We start from the raw sequence: 19,274 nt of genomic DNA on the forward strand, positions 1-19,274 counted from the left end.
CTGGGCATTGGGACCCTGAGCAGGTTCTGTACTGGGGAAGCTGAGATCAAGGTCTCTAGGATTTGAGGATGGGGCAAGTTCTTGGGTCCACTGGGTCTCAAGGCTAAAAGTTGGGAGTACACGATGAAGGCCCCTGGGTTGGGGAATAGGTGGGTAGTCACAAACTTAAGTCTTTGATAAGGACAGAAACGGGGGTTCCAGACTCAAGAGCCCCAAGGATGTTAGAAAGTCTGGGTCACTGAAGGAAAAATTAGGGGCTAGACGGAGTGCAGGCAAAGGGGGCCAGGGTCCCGACCTAGTCCGAGGAGAAGTCTGGGAATCAGCGGTTAGGGAGATGGAAATTTGAGCGGGGAAGGTGGAGAACAGGAGGGTAGGGCTGAGTCAAGTTCCTTGAGTCCCCCATTTAGGGCTCTGTGGAAGGGGGAGCTGAGAGCGGTGGCGGGATATCCCCTTCCTGGGCCTCCAACGCCACCAGCTAAACTGCGCGCCCGCGGGCCGCTTCCTCCCACAGGAAACCGCAGGCGTGGGGCACACCCAGCCTGCAGGGAACAGCGCCCATGCCCGCCCGCTGCGGCTAGGCCCACGTGGGCAGCAGCGGACCGCTAAGGGGGCGTGCCCCGCGGAGCGCAGGGGGTGTGGCCGCACGGGAGCGTGGCCGGAAGGCGGGGGCCGCACGGAGCGCCCGAGGCCCCGCCCACTTCCGCCTGCCGGACCGCGGACCGGGTGGGCGGAGAAGCGTTTTGCGCGGCGTCTCCGGAGGCCGTTGGGCGCGCATGCGTAGTGAGCCACTGCGCGGACCTGAGGCGGTGGTGAGCGCTGCTCCTCGCAACTCTTGGCGTGGGCGCCGCCTCGCTGCTAATGAAGCCCCCAAATAACGCGATCTTAATCAGCTTAAGACACGCTTCTCTCGGGCTCCTCCCGAAGGACCTCGGCCTGGCTCCAGAACCTTCCAGACGTTTCCCAGCTCTGCCTCCCACTCCCGGAAACACACAGCACGCCCCTCACGAGCCCGTGCTCCCCACGCAGACCTTCCCGACCCCACACAGGCCTTTCCGGCCAGAGTGCCTCCCGGTGGGTCCCGCCCCCAAAGGTCTTGGGGGAGACCGTCCCGCCGGCGCCCTCTCGCGCAGCTGCTGCCAGCCGCATGCCCCTCACTGGTCTCCTCTGAAGCCCTGCCCCCACGCGTCCATTGTGCTCCTCCCTCAATAGGGTCCCAAGTTTTCTGCCTTATAGAAGGCCTCAAAGTTCTCTTGAGTCATCCGAGCCCTGCCCTCCCAGGTACCTGCTGCCCCCTCGTAGGCCTGGCTCCAGTCCCTCTCGGCTGCAGTGCATGAGCCCATCCCCACTCCTTATAGGCTCAGCCCCAAGCTCTCAAGGTCACGTCCCACCTGCCCCTCAAGGCTTCCTCCCAGCCCCGCCCCTCTAAGGGCTTCCCAACGGGTCTGATTAAGCCCTGGAGAACCCAGCAGAGCTGCTCGCCACCTCCTCGGTCACACCTCCCCAACCTCCCTTCCTCGCGGCCTCGGTCCCTCCCCGACTGCTGTCTTCAGGCCTCATTGGCCCCTTATCTCCCCAGTAACCGACCACAACAGTGAGCTAGGAGCACCGAGGACAGGTCAGGCACTCCAGCAGGTAGGGACGGGACTTCGCTTCCCACAGCGGGCCAGGGGTTTCTCCTTGCTCTGTGACCCCTTCTCCAAACAGTACCCCCACCCCCACCCCCCGGCTACGGAGAGCCTAAGGGACCTGTTCCCCCGCCCTAGAGTCAGAGCCATGATGTCAGACAGAATGAGAGGGGTGGGTGGGGGGTGGGGAGGAAGTGAGGGGAGAGGCCTGAGACTTAGAGAGGCCAGAGCTGATTCTGGGGTCACCTAACAATTCCTAGCCCCTCACTGTTCGTTGCCCACCTCTCCTTGGCCCTGTCCTGCTCGCTGTCTGAGGGAGTCCCGTGTCATCGCTACAGGAATCCACCCTCTTTGGCAAAGATGCCTTTAGGACTCTCTGCAGGGAGCGCCCGCTCCGAGGATGGAAGTGAGGTCTTCCTAGAGGGAATGGGTAATTCATACGTTCATTTCACTCATTATTTTTCTGTTTTCCCAAGTTCCAGGTCCTGTGCTGCAGGGCCTTGGGGACAGGGAGGCCGTCTAGTGGGGAGCACACGTGCGGGATGGAGATGGAGCTGGGCGCATGGGCTGGCCAAGGCTGGGGAGCGGGGTGGGCCAGGAAGACTTCCTGCAGGAGGCGAAGTCTGAGTGGGGCCCAGAACTCCTCCTCGGAATTATCAGGGGGAGGAGAAGGGGGAGTATTCCCCGAGAGAACAGCGTGTGGCCAGAGCAGGGTTTCTCGACCTCCCGCTGCTGACACCTGGGGTCAGGTAAGCCTTTGTCGTGGGGGATGTTCTGTGCCTTGTAGGATGCATAACAGTATCCTTGGCCTCTGCCTGCTGCTTGCCACTGGCACCCTCTGCACCCTTCCGCCCCCACATGGTGACGATCAAAAATGTCTCCGGACATTGCCAAATGCCCATGGGGGATAGGGTCGCTCCAGGCTGAGAGCTACTGGGCCGTGGGAGGTGGGGAGCTGGTGGAGGAGGCTTGGAGAGATGGGTGAGGTGAGGTCATGCGGGGCCTTGAACCCAAGGCCAAGGAGCTGGGACATTGTCCTGGGGGCGCTGGAACTCCAGAGAAGAGCGGGGGCAGGGTCCTCTCTGGGCCTAGTAAAGGTCCCTCTGGGCTGCGAGGGGAGGTGGGAGGTTGAGGAGGAGGCTGGGGTGACGGTCCAGGTGAGAGAGGATGCGGCCTGAGCCCAGGGGACAGACTGAGAGTGAGGAGGCGGGAGGGTGGGACTGAAGACGGCTGGGCAGTGGGGGCCGAAGGGGAGGGAGGGAGCAAGAATTGCTGCTCTGGTCACTTGTCCTCGTTTTCCCAAGTTTAGATCCCTTGCAGTGGGTCTCTGAGGACCGCGAGTCCTCCCAGGGGCGCCCTCTAGTGGGGAAACGGATGTATTTCCGAACCGGAGGAGGAGTGGGTTTAGGGGGGAAATCTCGAGGTCCGCCTAGGGTACAATGAGGAAGTTGGAGGCAGCCCTAGAAGGGTGTGCGAGACTGGGCCTGCGACTCAGCTGCAGCTTGTGAGGCCCTAAGGGAGCCAGGATGTCTAGGTCCCGGGGAGGAAGCGGCTGGGGCCTGGGTTCCTGTTGAGTCCCTCGCCTGGTCCGTCCCTTAGTGGATTGGGAGCTGAGCAGACTGCAGCGACAGTGCAGAGCGATGGAGGGCGAGAGGCGGGCCTACAGCAAGGAGGTCCACCAGCGCATCAATAAGCAACTGTGAGCGGAGCGCCTGGGTCTCAGAGCCGGAGAGGGGGCTGCTAAAGGGGCCGGGGGCGGGACCCTGCGGCCTAAGGAAGGGCGGGCCTTTGGCGGCGCTGAGCTCCGCCCCTTGCTGGCCCCCCGCCTGGGCAGTGAGGAGATCCACAGTCTGGAGGCGGAGCGCGACAGACTCCAGGTGCAGATCAGCATCGCCCAGAGCCAGGTCAAGCGGCTGCGGGACAGCGAGAGGCTGGAGAACATGGGCCGCTTGCTGAAGTGCCGGGCCCGGGTGCAGGCCGAGGTCAAGGAGCTGCAGCTGCAGGCCAGAGCCTTGGACCAGCAGGTGCGTCCCGAGACCAGACTCTGGATCCTACTTAGGGGCAAGCGTCGCCGCCGCCGTGAGACTTAGCTTAACCTCATCTGAGAACACCCGACCGGCACTGCGGTGCTCAGGCTCCAGTGGGATGTGGGTGTTTAGTGCCGAGAACAGTCCCACGCACTCGAAACGGGGCTGGTGCAGTTAGAGGGGAAAGTGACACCTGCACCGGAATCCTGGTCCCGCCACGTCAGAGCCTTGTGACCATGGGCAAGTCTTCACCTCTGTGGGCCCTAGTACCTTCCTCTGCAAAAAGAGGATGTTGGTGATGGAGCGGGCTCTAGGTGGCTGGCTACTCTCTCCCATCTCGCGATCTTAACGTGGGTTTTGGAAACTGTGACTTTTCTAGGCCAATGTTCTTGCAAGTTTTTATGGTGATGTAGTTCATACACACACAGGTGCAGATGGCTAGAAACACGCACACGCACACACACAGACACACATACACACACAGACATCTATCGGAAACAAAAGCTTCGTCAAAGTATATTTTTTCTGTGTGCAATTCAATTTTCTCTTCTACACTTCATTAAAAAAATTGCTTGCCTAGACCCAGTGACTTCTTGCACATTGTGGGATCCCAAGTAGGAGTTTCCTGTCTTGGTGATCTGTATCAGTTGGGACAGAAGTCCAGAGGGGGTCTCACTTGGGTGAGATCAGGGTGTCAGCAGGGCTGCGTTCCTTCTGGAAGCTTCAGGGGAGAATCTGTTTCCTGGCCTTTTCCAGCCTCCAGAGGCCACCCGCATTCCTCCACTCTGCCTGCTTTCTATTCTCAGCCATCAGGACCAGTTGATGACCTTTCTCATGCCTCATCGCTTTGACCTCTGCTGTGGTCATCTCCTCCTCTGGTTCTGACACTCTTGCCTCTCTCTCCTTTTAAGGACCTTTGTGATTACTTTGGACCCACCCAGGTAATCCAGGATTATCCTCCCCGGCTCAATATCCTTAATTTCATCATGTCTGCAAAATCCTTATTGCCTTTTAAGGTCACATATTCACAGGTGCAGGGATTAAGATGTGGCCATCTTGCGGGGGAGCATTATTCTGTTTACCACATGGTCTGTAGTTTTCTTAGATGTGACTTCTGGTCAGTCAGTCTGTTCAGCTCTCAATAGCACCCTGAGCTGCTTTTTGGAAGCTGAATTTTGATTCATACACGCCAGACTTTTGGCTGTTTCCCTTTAGTGCAGTGGCTTACTGAGTGTTAGCTGCTTGAATTGGTTTTCTTTAGTCTTTCATGGAAATTCACTAGAGTTGGGCCTGAGCAGGACGATTTTATTACCAACTCCATGGATTCCTTTGCTCTAACAAATTTGATCATGGGGAGAATTATAGGTCAGGGGTGGGGTGGGGTGGGGGAATAGGGTCCCTAGAAGAGAGCTCTGTAAAGTTTGGATATATAGAAGATCCAGAAAGATCTAATGCTAACTTATTATAATTAACAAGGTATTTTAACAGTGTGGCTGGATACAAAATCAACATGCCAAACTAATGGTATTTCCCTATATTAATGGTAACTATTAGAAAATAAGAGAAGAAATGACACATTTATGATAGCCGAGAGGAGTAACTAGGAAGAAATCTAACAAAGTGTGCAAGACCTCAGTGGGGCCAATTGTAAAATTTATTGAGGGAGATTAAAGAAGAACTTAACAAAGGCAGAGATATACCATGTTCATGGATTGGAAGAGTTAGTGTTATAAAACGTCAGATCTTCAAATTGATTTATAGATTCAATGTAATCCCAATCAAAGTACTAAAAGCTCTCCCCCACACCCCTGCATGAGTGGAACTCACCAGCATATTCTAAACTTTGTATGGAAGTGCAGTGAACACAGGACCTCACACTGTACCCCCAAAACTAACTCCACATGGATCAAAAGAAATTCGGATGTCCAATAACTGTAGGAATTACTCATCACTCATTAGTAATCAGAGAAAGGCAAACAAAATCACAATGAGACACCGTTACACACTCGCTGGATTTTCAAAAATCAATGTCTGAAAATACTGAGTACTGGGGAGAGAAGGAGCAGTGGGAACTCATACGAACTGTCGGTGGGTGTATAAATTGTCCTATGTATTCTGAAACGTGTTTTCCCCATTATCTATTACATCTGAAATCGACGTACCCTGTGGTGCGGGGCTGCATTTACTCAGTATAGTCACCAGAAGCAGTGCTGGGCCGCACCTGACGCTCATGGGATCCGACAGGCTGTAACTTGGCACCAGGTCCACTTAACTTTGTAGAAGGGTAGAGGACAGGAGACAACAGCATCTTGGCGTGACAGCATCAAACGCACCTTCCTTGATGGTCCAGGGACTGCTTCTCATCACCTCCAGATGATGCCGCACGAGTGGGTGGGTGTCGCCCACCTGGCATAGCGAAGCTTCATACACAAGAGAAGCCATCTCTTGTAACAGCTCGTGAGGGTGGCTTGTAAGTCCCCACATAGGCCCTTAGGATCAATGAACCCACTCACAATCCTTTCAGGGGTCATTTTTATAATAGACATCGTTGCCTGGGAACACAGCTGGCATTCCGTATTTACCTTTACCCAGTAAGTTTCCATGGAAACAGTGTTGAAAGAAAGTACACCAAAGTCATCTTCCAATAGAAAACAGGTTTAGATCTGTTGTTAAAACTTCGCCCATCCAGCAATTATACTTCTGAATATATACTCTGGATTCATGGAAAAGAATGTTGGAAGAAGCATTATTCATATTAGCTAGCACCAAACTGGAAACAACCAAAATGTCCATCAATATTGAATGAAAAAATAAATCGCGGTATATTTTATAAAGAAATAATATACAACAATGATAAGTGAATGACTCACAATTACACAGAGCAACAAGGCTGAGTCTCACACCTGAAGGAAGCAAGACATAAAATATGCAGGTAGCATTATTTTATTTACATAAAATTCAAAATCAGTCCAAACCAAATTTTCACATATCAATAATGAAACAATTAAGAAAAGTAAAGAAATGCATTTCGCTTAAGTATAGTAAACAGAATAATGACCCCCCGCCAAAGCTGTCCATGTTCTAATCTCCAGAACCTGTGAATGTGTTTCCTTACATGGCAAAGGAGACTCTGCAGACATGATGAAGGGTGTGCAAATTTCCCCTTTTATAAAGACACCAGTCAGATTGGACCGGGATCTCCCTAATGCCCTAATTTTAACTTAATCACCTCTGCAAAGACCCTGTCTCCAAATAAGGTCTCATTCTGAGGTCCTGGGGGTTAGCACGTCACCGTGCAAATTTTGTGGGACATGATCCAACCTATAACAGCACACAAATTAGGAAACAGACCCCAAGACCAAATGAGTTAAAGACCCGATTGAACGAATCTTTTATGAAACATTTCCTTAACAAAATTTATTCATTTAGTCTACATATTTTATTGACTACCTACTCTGCGTCGGGCACAAAAAAGACAAAAATCCACCCTCACAGAGCCCCCGGTTTAGTTGGGGAGACAGCACGCCCCAAATCAGTGAAGGAGAATATGGAGGTGAGGACAGGTAGGCAGCTGGTTCCAGGCATAGCAGACTCGGGGACTTTAATGGCATCGGGCCTCATTCTCGCCATCTTTCAGTCCCTTGTCTCTGCTTTGTCTACTGGCCTCATTCTCCCAAGATGCTCCGTGTGGTGGGGACCATGACAGCGGGAGTCCTGGAGTCCCATCCAGCCAGCTCATGCGTTTCCCCCAAAATACCAGGGAAGGATTCACGCCAGCTCAGCCTAGGTCACAGGTCCATCTCTAGGCCAGTCACTGGGATTGTCCAGATGTAGGTCAGGTGGCTGCAGGCTGGCTTGTGGTTGGAAGCCAGATCCACGTGGAAGGTTGGGTGCTGTCAGCAGAAGGGTATAGCAGATGGCTGGGGCCACGAGGATGGCAGGTGTCAGCCACACTGAGCCACCCTTCCTCCCACTCATCTCCTCCCTTGGTCTTTCGATCTTTCCCACATTCAGCCAACAAACTGGTACTACCCTCTTTTCTCCAGATCCGGGAGTGGGAGGCCCGGATCTTTGTCCACGGTAAGGACGTCAGGGCCCCGGGAGTCATCCTAGAGCAGAAGGCCAAGATCCAGCGAAGGATCAAGATCCTGGAAGACCAGCTGGACAGGGTGAGGGTCAACCTCTTGGCTCTTTCCAGGCCTGAACTCTGGGGTTCGGGGAAGAATGAACATGGGGTCAAGTTCTGGAAACAGTGGACCTGATTCCTGGATGTGGGCGGCACTGAAACACCGGGCTCCTGGAGGGAGTCAGGGGACAGGATGCTGGAGAGACGGAAGGTCCCCGAGGAAAGGAGGCCGAGGCCTGGGCGACGCTCTCAGGGTCCCCAAATTGGGAAAAGGCCCCACGTGTGACAAGTCGCCCTCCTCTGCTGCGCGTGGAGGAGGGAGGCGGGCCGGGCCACGGACAGACTGTCGCATCCTCTCCCCACCACCCCAGGTCACCTGTCGCTTTGACATCCAGCTGGTGCGGAACGCCGCCCTGCGGGAGGAGCTCGATCTCCTGCGGATTGAGAGGAACCGCTATCTGAACGTGGACCACAGGCTGCAGAAGGTCAGTGACCCTGAAGCCCAGGCCCTCTCAGCCCAGCTGGGGTGGAGGGGAGGGGAGGCCAGGTCACCCTGCTTTCTCCAACACTCTGGCCTCAAATACGGAATCGACAGAGCCTTAGATTTATGCAGTTCAGAGGGATCGGAGACTCAGAATTCCAGGATTCCTCTAACAAGGAAAGCGGCCTCATTTAGATTTGCAGAAAGCAGAGATGTCATTTTGACTATTATCACCCGTGGCAACCACTGAGCAGGCCAGACCATTTGCATTACATGGGTTTCTCAGAAACCTTTGAAGTCCTTGAAGAGGCCGCCTGTCCCCGCTCCACCTTCCCGTCTCTGCTGGTCAGGAGCAAAGAACAACCCGTCCTTCCTTTGCAAGACTGATAATTGGCCGTGTTTACTCTGCGTGTGTGTCATTATTATTTTTACTGAAAATAATTTATTATTATGTTTGCTGAACCGTCTGAGGGTACACTGCAGACATCGTGTCCCTCAGGACTCCAGTGCGTGTTTTTTTGGGAACAAGACCAATTTCTTCCATGAACACAGTGCAGTTTTCCAAGTCAGAAGCTTTAACAGTGCACCCATTCTGAACAGTCCATATTTAAAGGTCGCGATCGTCCCAATGGCGTCCTTTACGGCTGATTTGATTTTAGGCTCCACACTCCACACTGCGTTTGGTTGTCCTGGCTCTGCTCATCCGGAACTGTCCCTGGACCCTTCTTCATCTTCGTGACTGATGTTCTGGCAGCCCCTAGGCCAGCTGTGTTGTACGAGGTCCCTCGATGTGGGTTTATCTGATCTCCCTTCATGATTTGATTCGGGTTGTGCATTTGTGGTGGAAGTCACGGAAGTGATATTGCGTCCTTCGTGAGCACTGTACCAGGAGGCACGTGATGTCAGTGCGTCCCATAACTGGCGACGCCGACTTTGATCACGTGGCGAGCCAGGTTTCTCCGAGATAGTATGTCGCTACGTGTAACTCAGGGAGATTCCTGAAGACTTGTGAAAGCTCCGTTCTGGGACGCACTGCCACTCGGGTGCTTCAGTGTCCAAGGACAATTCTTGGCCGAACGTTCTTACTGTCATGGCTGCCACGTGGTGATTTTCCATCTCTGTCATTCCTTCTACATTCATAAGATGGCATTTCACTTAAGGAAGAGCTTCTTGCTGGCGCCTGTAGATTTATGTGTCATCAGTGAGCATTCGTGTATTCTCACTTTATCCTCTGGGTCATGATCCATGGTGGTTATTATTCATTACGATGGGCCGGCTCTCTCAGATTCGCCGAGTGGGAGTCCCTCCACGCTGGCTTCTGTGTCCTTTCCACAGGCTTGTCACTTTTCATTACTTCCTTACTTTCTGGCTCAGGAAGCTATTCCTGTTTATCTTATATTTATCCTATCGCAACTCTCAAGTTAGCTATCTCTCCAAGGAGTCCTGGTTCTTTCTAGCGGGGAGTAGGTGTCGAGAGACCAAGATCCAGGCACTAAGAGTCCTCGCTGCTACCGGGGCGTCATTGCTTTGAGGCCCCTTCTCTGGAGAGAGCCAGGAAACACATACACTCACCCGCATTTAAAAACCATGCATTCCTGCCGATGCTTCTCCCTCCGATCCAGCGTCCCTGGGTTATTCTGGAAGAGTCCCCATTTCGTCTTCCTTCCTCTCTTCTGTTCCTGGCCTTAGTGCTTCCTCATTTGCTCCACCCTGCCGTGCACACAGAAGAGGTCCAGAATTTCTACAGCTGTATGCCATCCCTCCACCAGAAGGGTAGGGATCGATCTAGCTGTTCAAATGATTGCATTCGGAAGTCACTGGATTCGTTCCCTTTTTTTTTTTTTTTTGGTCTTCTGTGTGATTATGTTCTTCCTTTGAAATAGTGAGGTTGGCTCATTTGTTTCTGTTTGTATCCAGTTTGAATTCTCTCCCCCATCATCGGTTTAGTTTTCTTTATGAATATGTAAACCATGAACAGGGTTCTCGAATCCAAACTATTCCAGCAGGCATCGCGGAGGGACACCATGTCCTCACCGTCCCTCCCACTTGATTCCCACGCGGCCCCTGTGGCTTCTGAGGCAAAAGGAAACGTGTGTGCACGTATCTATGCATACACGTGCATAACGCATCCGCATATGTATGCATCGTGCATATATGTGTGTACGTATGCGTATGGATGTGTATCAACACACGTTATATATATGTAAAAAAAAAATATATATATATATGCAATTTCCTCCCTTCTTTCTCCTTTTTTACCCATAAATTGCCAAGACGTGGAACTAGAAAACAGATGAGCGTGGTCACAATAATGAAATTCACACGAATTTCTGAAACCACCCAGAGTAAGGAGGCGCTCTGAGTGCCGATCACCATAACTCCGCTGAGCCCGCCTGCAGCTCATCCGTCTGGCCCTCCGTTTACTTCCTACCTCTTCAAAATCCCTTTAACCGGCTGCTGCTAACTCAGGGGGGTCCTGTTTGCAGAAGCTCCACCTCTCACCCCGGAAACGCGGCAATGCGGGCGAAGGGAAGCGCGCCCCGCTCCCCCCGGCCACCACGAGGTGGTAAGTGGCGTCTGCTTTGTTCTCTCGGCAGGAGATCGAGCTCCTGCAGCACACGATCAACACGCTCATCATCTCCTCCACCTCGGCCTACAGCGCCAGGTAGGACCCCGCGCGCGCCCTGGGCGGGGCCGCAGTGGGCGGGGCCGCAGTGGGCGGGGCGCAGCGGGCGGGGCCGCAGCGCTCGGGTCGCAGCTTTCACAGGCAGCGGCGGGAGGTTCCCAGCTCAGAAACTGACCATCGGAACCTACATTTTTGGTTCATAAGGTGCCCCTTGCTCCCCTGCACGGATGTCCCAGCTCCTTGGTGTACGAATTAACCTCTCGGGCCCCAGGCTGTTCCTGGAACGTAGCGCATAGTGATGTAGAGAGAATTAAGTAAGACGGTGCGTAACAGGGGGCCTGGGACCGGGGGACATCGGCACATGGGAGCGTTAGTGTTCCTTATCAGAACTGGTTGACAGGGACAGTCTCTCAGGCCACCTTCAGATAGAGAGACAAGAATGGAATCGAGAACCCATGCTGCTCTGTTTATTGGCTCCCGTGTCTGTCCCTGTCGCTCTGTGTCTCTATCCCTGTCGCTCTGTCTCTGTCGCTTCTGCTCCCAGGTCCTCAGTCGCTCTGTGTCCCTGTCCCTGGCGCTCTGTGTCCCTGTACCTGGCGCTCTCCGGGGCTCCGTGCTCCCCCTCCTCCACCCCGGCTTCTCTCTGAGCGTCAGCCCTGTTCTCTTGCTCCACAAGGCTGCCCACGTCCATTCAGTGTCTCGTTTCCACGTCCTGACTTCTGCCGACTGGTGGTTCGCGAGTGCTCGTGACATCAGTTCTAGCCCAAATCCACCTGATGGTTTCGGTGATTTGTCAAGATGCACAAAGCAAAATTCACTATTTGAAAGTGTCCAACTCAGTGGAATTTAGTACATTTATCATGTTGCACAATCATCACTTCTGTCTAGATCGAGGACACTTTCATCACCCCAAAAGGACACCTGTCCCCATTAAGCAGCCACTCTCTCACCCCGTCCCTGGCCCCCGGAAACCACCAGTGCCCTGCCCATCTCCGTGGATTTACCTATTCTGAGCGTGTCACGTAAATGTGTGACGTTTGGTGTTTGGCTTCTTTCACTTAGTGGAACGCGTTTGAGGATCGTGCACACAGCAGCGCGTATCAGGACTCCCTCCCTTTTTATGGCCGATTCTGTAATTTCTTACCTGTGGTCCACCACGACCCCTTTGGAGCCCTGACTATCCCCTGTGACCTCTGCTCGTGCATAGCTTTGGCTTCCTCGTAACGTGACCTTTGGTGGCTTCTCGCGATAGCTGCTTCTAGTTTCCGCCTCCGGCGCTCCCAGGCTTAGCATTTTCCGATTCAGTTCCTGAGAGAGAGAATCCGATTGGCCCGGCTCATCTATTCTGCCGGGTCCCACAAATGACGGCCTGCCGGCCCTCTGTGCATTGCCAGGATCTAGCCTCTGCCAGTACTGCACTTGACCGCAGCCTAGCTGGGTCAAGGACAGGGTGGCTTCAGCTAGAAAGGGGGGCAGGCGTCATCACCGACGTGTCCTGTCAGACCAGCCAGCGTCTCCAGCGCCTCCTTGTTGGATGACCTGGGGCTGGTCACCTCCCCTCTCTGAGTCTCCACTGTGACCTGGCAATAATAGTGATATCTACCTCAGAGGGGTGCTGTGCAGAGCACTCCCTGCGAGGTCTGGCTCTCAGGAAGTGGGGTTCCCTCTCCTCTGCCCCTCAGTTGGCATGGAGCTCAAGGCACAGAAAGAACTGTGAGTCCTAATCCCTGAGAGGCTGCCGCCAGAGGTGACAGGGGTCACCTGGGCCTGGCGCTGGTGGGTGCTGGGTGGGCCTGCCACAGAGGGTGGGTGACCTGAGGAAGCCTTCAGGGACTCTGGTAGAGCAGGAAGCCGGTGCCGTGGATGGAGGCCACCAGGGTCGGCAAAGGTGTGGCTGGGAACTAGAGCTGTCCATGGACAGGGCCCCGAGGAGACTGGCTGGCTGTTCTCCCAACCTAATGATCTCTGACTTTTGACCCTGTGACCTGTGAAGTAGGCTTGGGAAACTGAATTTACAGTTGGCTGCATTACGTTTAAAAGCTTGGAAGCTACATCTTCAGATGAGCAGGCTGTGGGGGGAGGGGTCAGTGAATGAGGCTTCTAGGGTATCCCCACTGTCCTGACAGGATGTCCCCTACCTGTCCATTGTGGGGCCCTGAATGCTTCAAGCCTCTTATATTTCTAACCACATGGCCCCCAAACTCCACACAATTGCCTTACTGCCTGGGTCTCCCCTCTGGAGCCTGAGTATGACCCGTAACTGTGTTTGCTGCCATCTTGCCACCTGTTCCGTGGGCCACATAATGTCCCGGCCTCTTGAACGCCCCTGTGTGCTGTTAATCAAAGAAGAGGTTCATTTATTTGAGCAAAAGGATTGCAATCCCGGAGACCCAGATGCAGGTAGCAATGGGAACTGGGGTCCGGACAGAACCAAGACAGGCAGGTTTATAACGGCGAAACCCGCACAGTGTAATTCTTTCCTGCGAAGGAATGATGGCTGGCTAGGTTCACGGGGCTCAGTGAGTTCCAACATGCAAATGAGGGAGGCGGAAATGACAAGATAGAGTCCATGTAGTCCTGTAGCAGCTGTCCTTCCAGATGTTTAGGGCTCTAGGCTGTTTAAGGCGGCGCCTTGAGCTGAGTTGAGCAACAGGTTTACCAGCTTAATGGCAGCTCTGAGGACCGAGGCTGCGATGCGCACAGAATCCACTTCCCCAGTCCCCTCTGGGCTCTAATTTAAGTGACTCTATTAGCGACGTTCATTCCATTTTGGTGTTTCCTCTATCAGCATGAACTGGCAAGGCCATCTGTCCCTGATGGGGCCTCACACACCCCAGTCCCTGGTTCTGCCCCACAACGCCATCCCGACCCACTTTTTCTGCCTTCTGTGACCTCAGGCTAACTGCAGTCCGATTCTGCCCCAGGCTTGGGACCCTGAGGCTGACCCGGCCCCATTTGCCTCCCAACTCCAAGCTGGCCCGGGCCATCCCTGGGACCCCAGGGCGACCCCGATCCAACCTCCAATCTCCCTGAGCCGGGCTGACCTCTCCCAGGGAGGAGGCCAAGACCAAGATGGGCCTGCTGCAGGAGAGGGCGGACAAGGAGGTGTCGCAGAACCAGACGGAGGTGCAGAGCCTGCAGCGGCAGATAGCGCACCTGGAGCATCTGCACCGCTTCCTCAAGCTCAAGAACGACGAGCGGCAGCCGGACCCCGCGGTGGTGGAGAAGCGCGAGAAACGCGGTGAGGCCGGGCCGGGGCCGGGGCCGGGGCCGGCCTGCAGGGGGCGCTGGAGAGCGCGGTCCGCAAGGCCTGGCGGCGCCCACGCGGCCCCAGCCCCGCGAGCCCTGGTGATCGGCGTGCGCAGTGGCCTTGGCTCCCTGCAGCGAGGCCCGTCGGCACCAGTGGCCGGCGTGGACGCCGACCTCACTGTCCCCTCTCCCCTCAGCCAAGGAGGTGGCCGAGGGCCTCCGGAAGAGCTCCCAGGAGAGGCTGACGCTGCGCTACGAGGACGCCCTGAATAAACTGTCCCAGCTGACCGGGGAGAGCGACCCGGACCTGCTGGTGGAGAAGTACCTGGAGCGTGAGTGCCCGCGCGGGCGCCCGAGTCGGGTCCCCGAGGGCCCTGGGGACGCCACCTGCGCGGGAGGAACAGGGAACCAGGCCCTTCCACGTCCCTGTCGCTGCCGCCCCCTCCCCCTCTCCCACCCCATCTGCCACCGTCTCCACCTCCTGCCTCTTCCTTGTTTGTGGCCTCCTCTCCGCGTCTGTCCCCTCAGAGGTCTGTATGTCTTGTCTTTTTGGTGTGTCAGTTTCAATGTGATCTGCCTCTGCCTCCCCCATCTCCGCTCCCCCTTTCCTCCCTCCTCCTCGTCCTCATGATCCTCAGTCCTCCTCCCTCTCCTTCCTGGGCGGGTCACTCCCCAAATCTGCCCCCACTCCGTACTTCTCCCTTCGTGTCCCTGTCGCCGTCCATCCCGCTGCCGGGTCCTCCGTTCTCTCGACATTTCTGGGTCTCTGTGACTTTCTCTCTCGCTGTCTCTTTCTCTCACTCTGACTTGCTCTGTGTTTGTTTCTGTGTCCTCTTCCAATGCCCGCATCTCTCTGTCTCCGTGTCTCTCTTCCCCGGCCTTCCGTGTGTCCCTGGCCCCGCCTCCCGGCCCTCCCCTAGTGGAGGAGCGCAACTTCGCTGAGTTCAACTTCATCAATGAGCAGAACTCGGAGCTGGAGCATCTGCAGGACGAGATCAAGGAGGTGAGTGAGCCCCGCTTGGCCTCCCCCGGCCCCGCCCGCGCTCCCCCGCGCCGCACCCATGTCGTCCCCTGCCCTGCAGATGCAGGAGGCCATAGAGAGCGCGCACGCCAACGAGGCTGCCCGGCGGTCGCTGCGCGAGCAGGAGTGGGCTGCGCTGCGGCAGCGCGTGGGACAGGTGGGCGCGGAGGCCAACAGACTCGAGGCCCGCTCGCAGGACCTGCAGGGGCAGCTGGAGAAGCTCAAGGCCGGTGAGCGCTGGACCCACTTCACCCCGGAGCATGCGACGCCCGCATGGGGGGCCCAGAGACCGGCTGGCCACTTGGAGGCATTCTGTGGGTGACCTGCTCTTCCATCCATCCCATATGCATCATCCATCCATTCACCCGTCTGTCCGTCTGTCCATCCATCCATCCACTCATCCTCCTCCTCATCCATCATCCTCGTCTTCCATCTACTCATCCTTCATCCATCCATCCATCCCTTCCTCCTGCAAATCATCATCCACTTATCCTTCATTTCCATCCATCCATCCATCCTTCCTCATCCAATAATCCATATCTTCTTCCATCATCCATCCTCCTCCTCCTCCTGCATTAAATCCATCCATCCACTCATCCCTCCATCCATCCCTCCTCATAAATGTCATCCTTCCATCCTCATCCATCCATCCATCGTCCTCCTCACTTAAATCCATCATCCATCCATAAATCATCCATCCATCCGTCCCTCCTCCTGCATCCATCATCTTCACACATCCATCCATACACTCTTAACATCCCATCATCTAAACAAATCGCTTCCATTGCAAAGCTACCAGGCTGCAACTTTCTGGGTTTGATCCCTGACTCCAGTCAAAAAGTGACCCTTGCTGTGTGATTCCTGTGCGCGAGCCCTCTGAAGCGGGTTGATCAAATTGGAATTGATAAGTGACGGATAGACAGCTGAGGGTGGACAGACAAGAGGGTGGCGGCGGTGATGGGGAGCGAGCAGTAGGAGCCTAAGTATCGGCAGATCTGCCTCCCCTGCGCCCTCGAGGCCGCCGTGCCCAGCCCTGTGCTAAGCGATGAGGACCCGCTGGGGAGGGGCTGGGAGGAGACTGACATGGACGCCGGGCACTCGTAACCCAAGGGCTAGGAGGAGGACGCCAGGGCAACGCGAAGCAGGAGGCGGCCCTGACTCAGTGTGGGGTGCGGGACCGCAGTTTGCAAACTAAGGGCCCAGTGCAAGCTAAGAGTTCCCAGGTGGCGGCAGCAGAGCATCCACCAAATGCAGGGCCCTCTGAGCACAGAGCAGCAGGGAGGGCTTCCTGGAAGCGGTGGTGCTTGATGCTAACATCGAAGGATGAATATTTAAGAGAAAACGGCGGTGGGCGGGGGAAGGGTGGATGCTCCCAGCGGGTGGGGCCCAGGCCCGGGGCTGTGTTCATGGAGTGTGAGTTCTTCGTGCAGAGAGAGAGGCCGGTACGAGGGTGCAGCTGAGCACTGAAGAGGGCCCGCCCGCGGGGCTGCCAGGCCGAAGCCTGGGGCTCTTTCCCGGAGGTGCCGGGAGCCATGGAAGGGCTGTGAGCTGGAGAGGGCGGTGGATAGGGAGGTTGCGATGATGAGGGGGACGGAGCACAGCGGTAAGGGACTGATGGGTACTGGGGGTGACGGATGAGGTGCGCTTGTCTGCCCTGGGGAGGAGAAGGGGGACCTGGGAGGGTGGGTTTGGGGGATGACCCTGGGCTCAGCGTGAGCTGTCTGGGGGGTGTCCAGAGAGGGACTCCAGGAGGAAACCGTGTGCATATGAGTCTGGAGCTTAGGCGGAGGAGGCACAGGGATGGTGGGCGGGGATGCCATATGGTTGGGTGCAGATTTAAGTCAAGGTCACGGGTGCCTTTTAATTTCATTAACAATAACCAGTTAACTAACTAAATACAGGGCCAGCCGTATGAGAAGGACCCCTGGCTCCACCAAGGACAGCGATTCGTCTAGTCGTGTGCACCTGGGGTCTGATGTTAAAACAAAAAGCAGCATCAAAGCTGCCATGACCTCCCCCGCCCCGTGCCACGCGGCGCGTGCTCCCCTGGGGTGACCCTGCGCTGTGGGTGCGAGTGGGGTCGGCGCGTCTAACAACCTAGCGAGGAGGTCTTGGGGGGAAGGGCCTTGACGGGTGCCTCCGACCTCCCTCGCTGTATGCCTTCCCTCGTTCCCAGCCCCATGCCAGGCTGTCTGCACTCGGGCAAGTCCCTCCCTGCCATCAAGGCTTGCTTCCTGTCTCCATAGGATGGGGGGCAGTGGGGACTGGACTGGAGGGGAGGGGAGGGCTGGCACCCGGTGGGCACCGGGTCTGTGACAGCCTGTTCTTCTCACCCACAGATATTCAGCAGCTGTTCTCCAGGGCTCAGTGTGACAGCACCATCATCAACGACCTTCTGGGGGTCAAGACATACATGCGCGACCGGGACATAGGCCTCTTCCTGCGTCTCATTGAGAAGCGGCTGGTGGAGCTTCTGACGGTGCAGGCCTTCCTGGACACCCAGGTGGGGTGCAGGGCGGGGAGCCGGGAGCCCGAGCCTGGGGGCTGGCCGTGGGCCAGGCTGAGTCACGGGCCACGGGCCACGGGCTGACTCCCCTCCAGAACTACACCTCCAGCCTGGCCGACGCGGCGCTCCTGGTGCTGGGCCAGAGCGCGGACGATCTGCCGAGGAAGGTGGCCGTGCTGCAGCTCCCTGACAACCTGTGAGGCTCGGGGCAGCAGCGGGGAGGAAGGCATGAGTGCCGGGGGGCTCTGGGGGACCCGAGGGCAGGTGTGGCTGTGGTGGAAGACGGAGCGGGTGGTTTGGGGGAACCAGAGCATGCGGGGCTCCTGGGGGTGGTACAGGACGATGGCCATGGGCAGACCAGAGGGGACAGGGCCAGAGCATGGCTAAGGGTCTCTGGGTACGAGAGACCTGTCTTCCCCCTACTTTAGGGATGAACCCCCAGGCTTCGAGGCCAAAGAAGAGTATCCTCTGAGCAAAGAGGAGCTGCTAGGCCACGTGATGAAGTCGGTGAGACCAGAAGCCTGTGGGGGGGGTGGGGCTCAGCCCTGCCCTGGGGCCCTAACCTGCCTCCCCCGCAGCTGGAGGCCCGGGAGCGGGCGCGGGAGCAGAACCGGAAGGAGCTGGTCCAGGTCCTGGAGGACAGTAGCATCCCGAACATTACCCTCCCCGGTACCCGCGAAGCCAGCTCAGGCGCAGCCCTGATGACCGCCAAGAGCCCCACTAATGTCCCCGGATCCATCCTGAGCAACAAGACTAGCGGCATCCTGGCGTCCAGCGGAGGCCGTGCCACCAGCTCCAATGTTGCCCGTGTCACCTTTGGTGACCCCACCTCCACTGCGGGCTACAGGACTAGCTCCACCAATGCCAGCGAGGGCTCGAGACCCCTCAGCTCTAGCAGCTACCTGGGCTCCACGGGATACCTGGAGTCCAGCAGAGGCCGCGAGAGCCTCGGCGGCGCACAGAGCAGAGGCACCGAGTCAGAATCGAGCGGAGGCCCGGCGTCCAGCAGAGGCCACGTCTCGAGCACCGGCCCTGCCTCCAGCACCGGCCCGGGCTCCACCACCAGCAAGGACTCCCAGGGCTTCGACTAGGGCCCCCCGGGCTGCCCCTGGGCCCCGATGTCCCCCGTGACTCTTCGTCTTCCGCTCCCAGTTCTGGCCTCCGCGTCTCTTTGCCCCACATCTGTCTCCCCCGCCCCTCCCTGCGTCCCTGTATCTGTTTCCACCGGCTCGTCATCGTCTCGTCCCTGTGCCCTGGGCTCCACACCCTTTTCCCTCGTCTCTCGGCCCTCTCTGCCCCTCTCTCCGTCTCCCGTTTCTGCTTCCCCTTCTCCGATTCCCCCTCCTCGTCTCCCCACCGGCTCCCTTGCATCTCATGTCCCTGTCTGGGTAGCTTCCCACCCTCCCCAAGAGCCCCCAGCACTGACAAGGCGGGGAAGAATCGGAGCCAAGAAGTCAAGGTCGGCATGAGCCGTGACCATAGGAAATAAAGGCCAGAGCCTGACTTTTACCCCAGTCTGGTCCCAGGTGTGTGTGCGAAACAGCACTCTAGAGACACGGCTGGCCCAGGGGAAATGTCACGGCCCTGTTCATTCATTCATTCATTCATTCACT

At 56.5% G+C, this 19,274-nt stretch overlaps 1 protein-coding gene across 6 annotated transcripts; it reads left to right on the forward strand.

The window, feature by feature from the left end:
* Positions 1-1,416: 1,416 nt before the first annotated feature.
* On the forward strand, positions 1,417-19,260 carry ODAD1 (outer dynein arm docking complex subunit 1). Of its 6 annotated transcripts, none has more exons than XM_039868593.1 (15): positions 1,417-1,632; positions 1,964-2,055; positions 3,225-3,324; positions 3,460-3,649; positions 7,699-7,821; positions 8,150-8,263; positions 10,857-10,924; positions 13,939-14,126; positions 14,332-14,466; positions 15,055-15,137; positions 15,217-15,385; positions 17,495-17,658; positions 17,757-17,857; positions 18,090-18,168; positions 18,240-19,260. In XM_039868593.1, exons 2-15 carry the CDS (start codon positions 1,986-1,988, stop codon positions 18,750-18,752), a joined length of 2,097 nt encoding a protein of 698 aa, XP_039724527.1. In that variant the 5' UTR covers positions 1,417-1,632; positions 1,964-1,985; the 3' UTR covers positions 18,753-19,260. The 6 variants fall into 6 exon arrangements, with proteins under 6 accessions (XP_039724527.1, XP_039724528.1, XP_039724531.1 ...); XM_039868594.1 differs by having other exon boundaries at positions 1,417-1,615; XM_039868596.1 differs by lacking the exon at positions 1,417-1,632 and adding an exon at positions 2,286-2,374.
* The last annotated feature ends 14 nt before the right edge of the window (positions 19,261-19,274 follow it).

This window comes from Pteropus medius, unplaced genomic scaffold, assembly GCF_902729225.1.
Source record: "Pteropus medius unplaced genomic scaffold, Ma_sr-lr_union100, whole genome shotgun sequence".
NCBI lineage: Eukaryota > Metazoa > Chordata > Mammalia > Chiroptera > Pteropodidae > Pteropus > Pteropus medius.

Bases quoted from the DNA above. Each gene is read 5' to 3' on its own strand.
- ODAD1 (XM_039868593.1), top strand. From the start codon at position 1,986: ATGCCTTTAGGACTCTCTGCAGGGAGCGCCCGCTCCGAGGATGGAAGT. The intron at 3,650-7,698 runs GTGCGTCCCGAG...TCTTTTCTCCAG, and splicing joins CCAGAGCCTTGGACCAGCAG to ATCCGGGAGTGGGAGGCCCG. The intron at 14,467-15,054 runs GTGAGTGCCCGC...GCCCTCCCCTAG, and splicing joins GGTGGAGAAGTACCTGGAGC to TGGAGGAGCGCAACTTCGCT.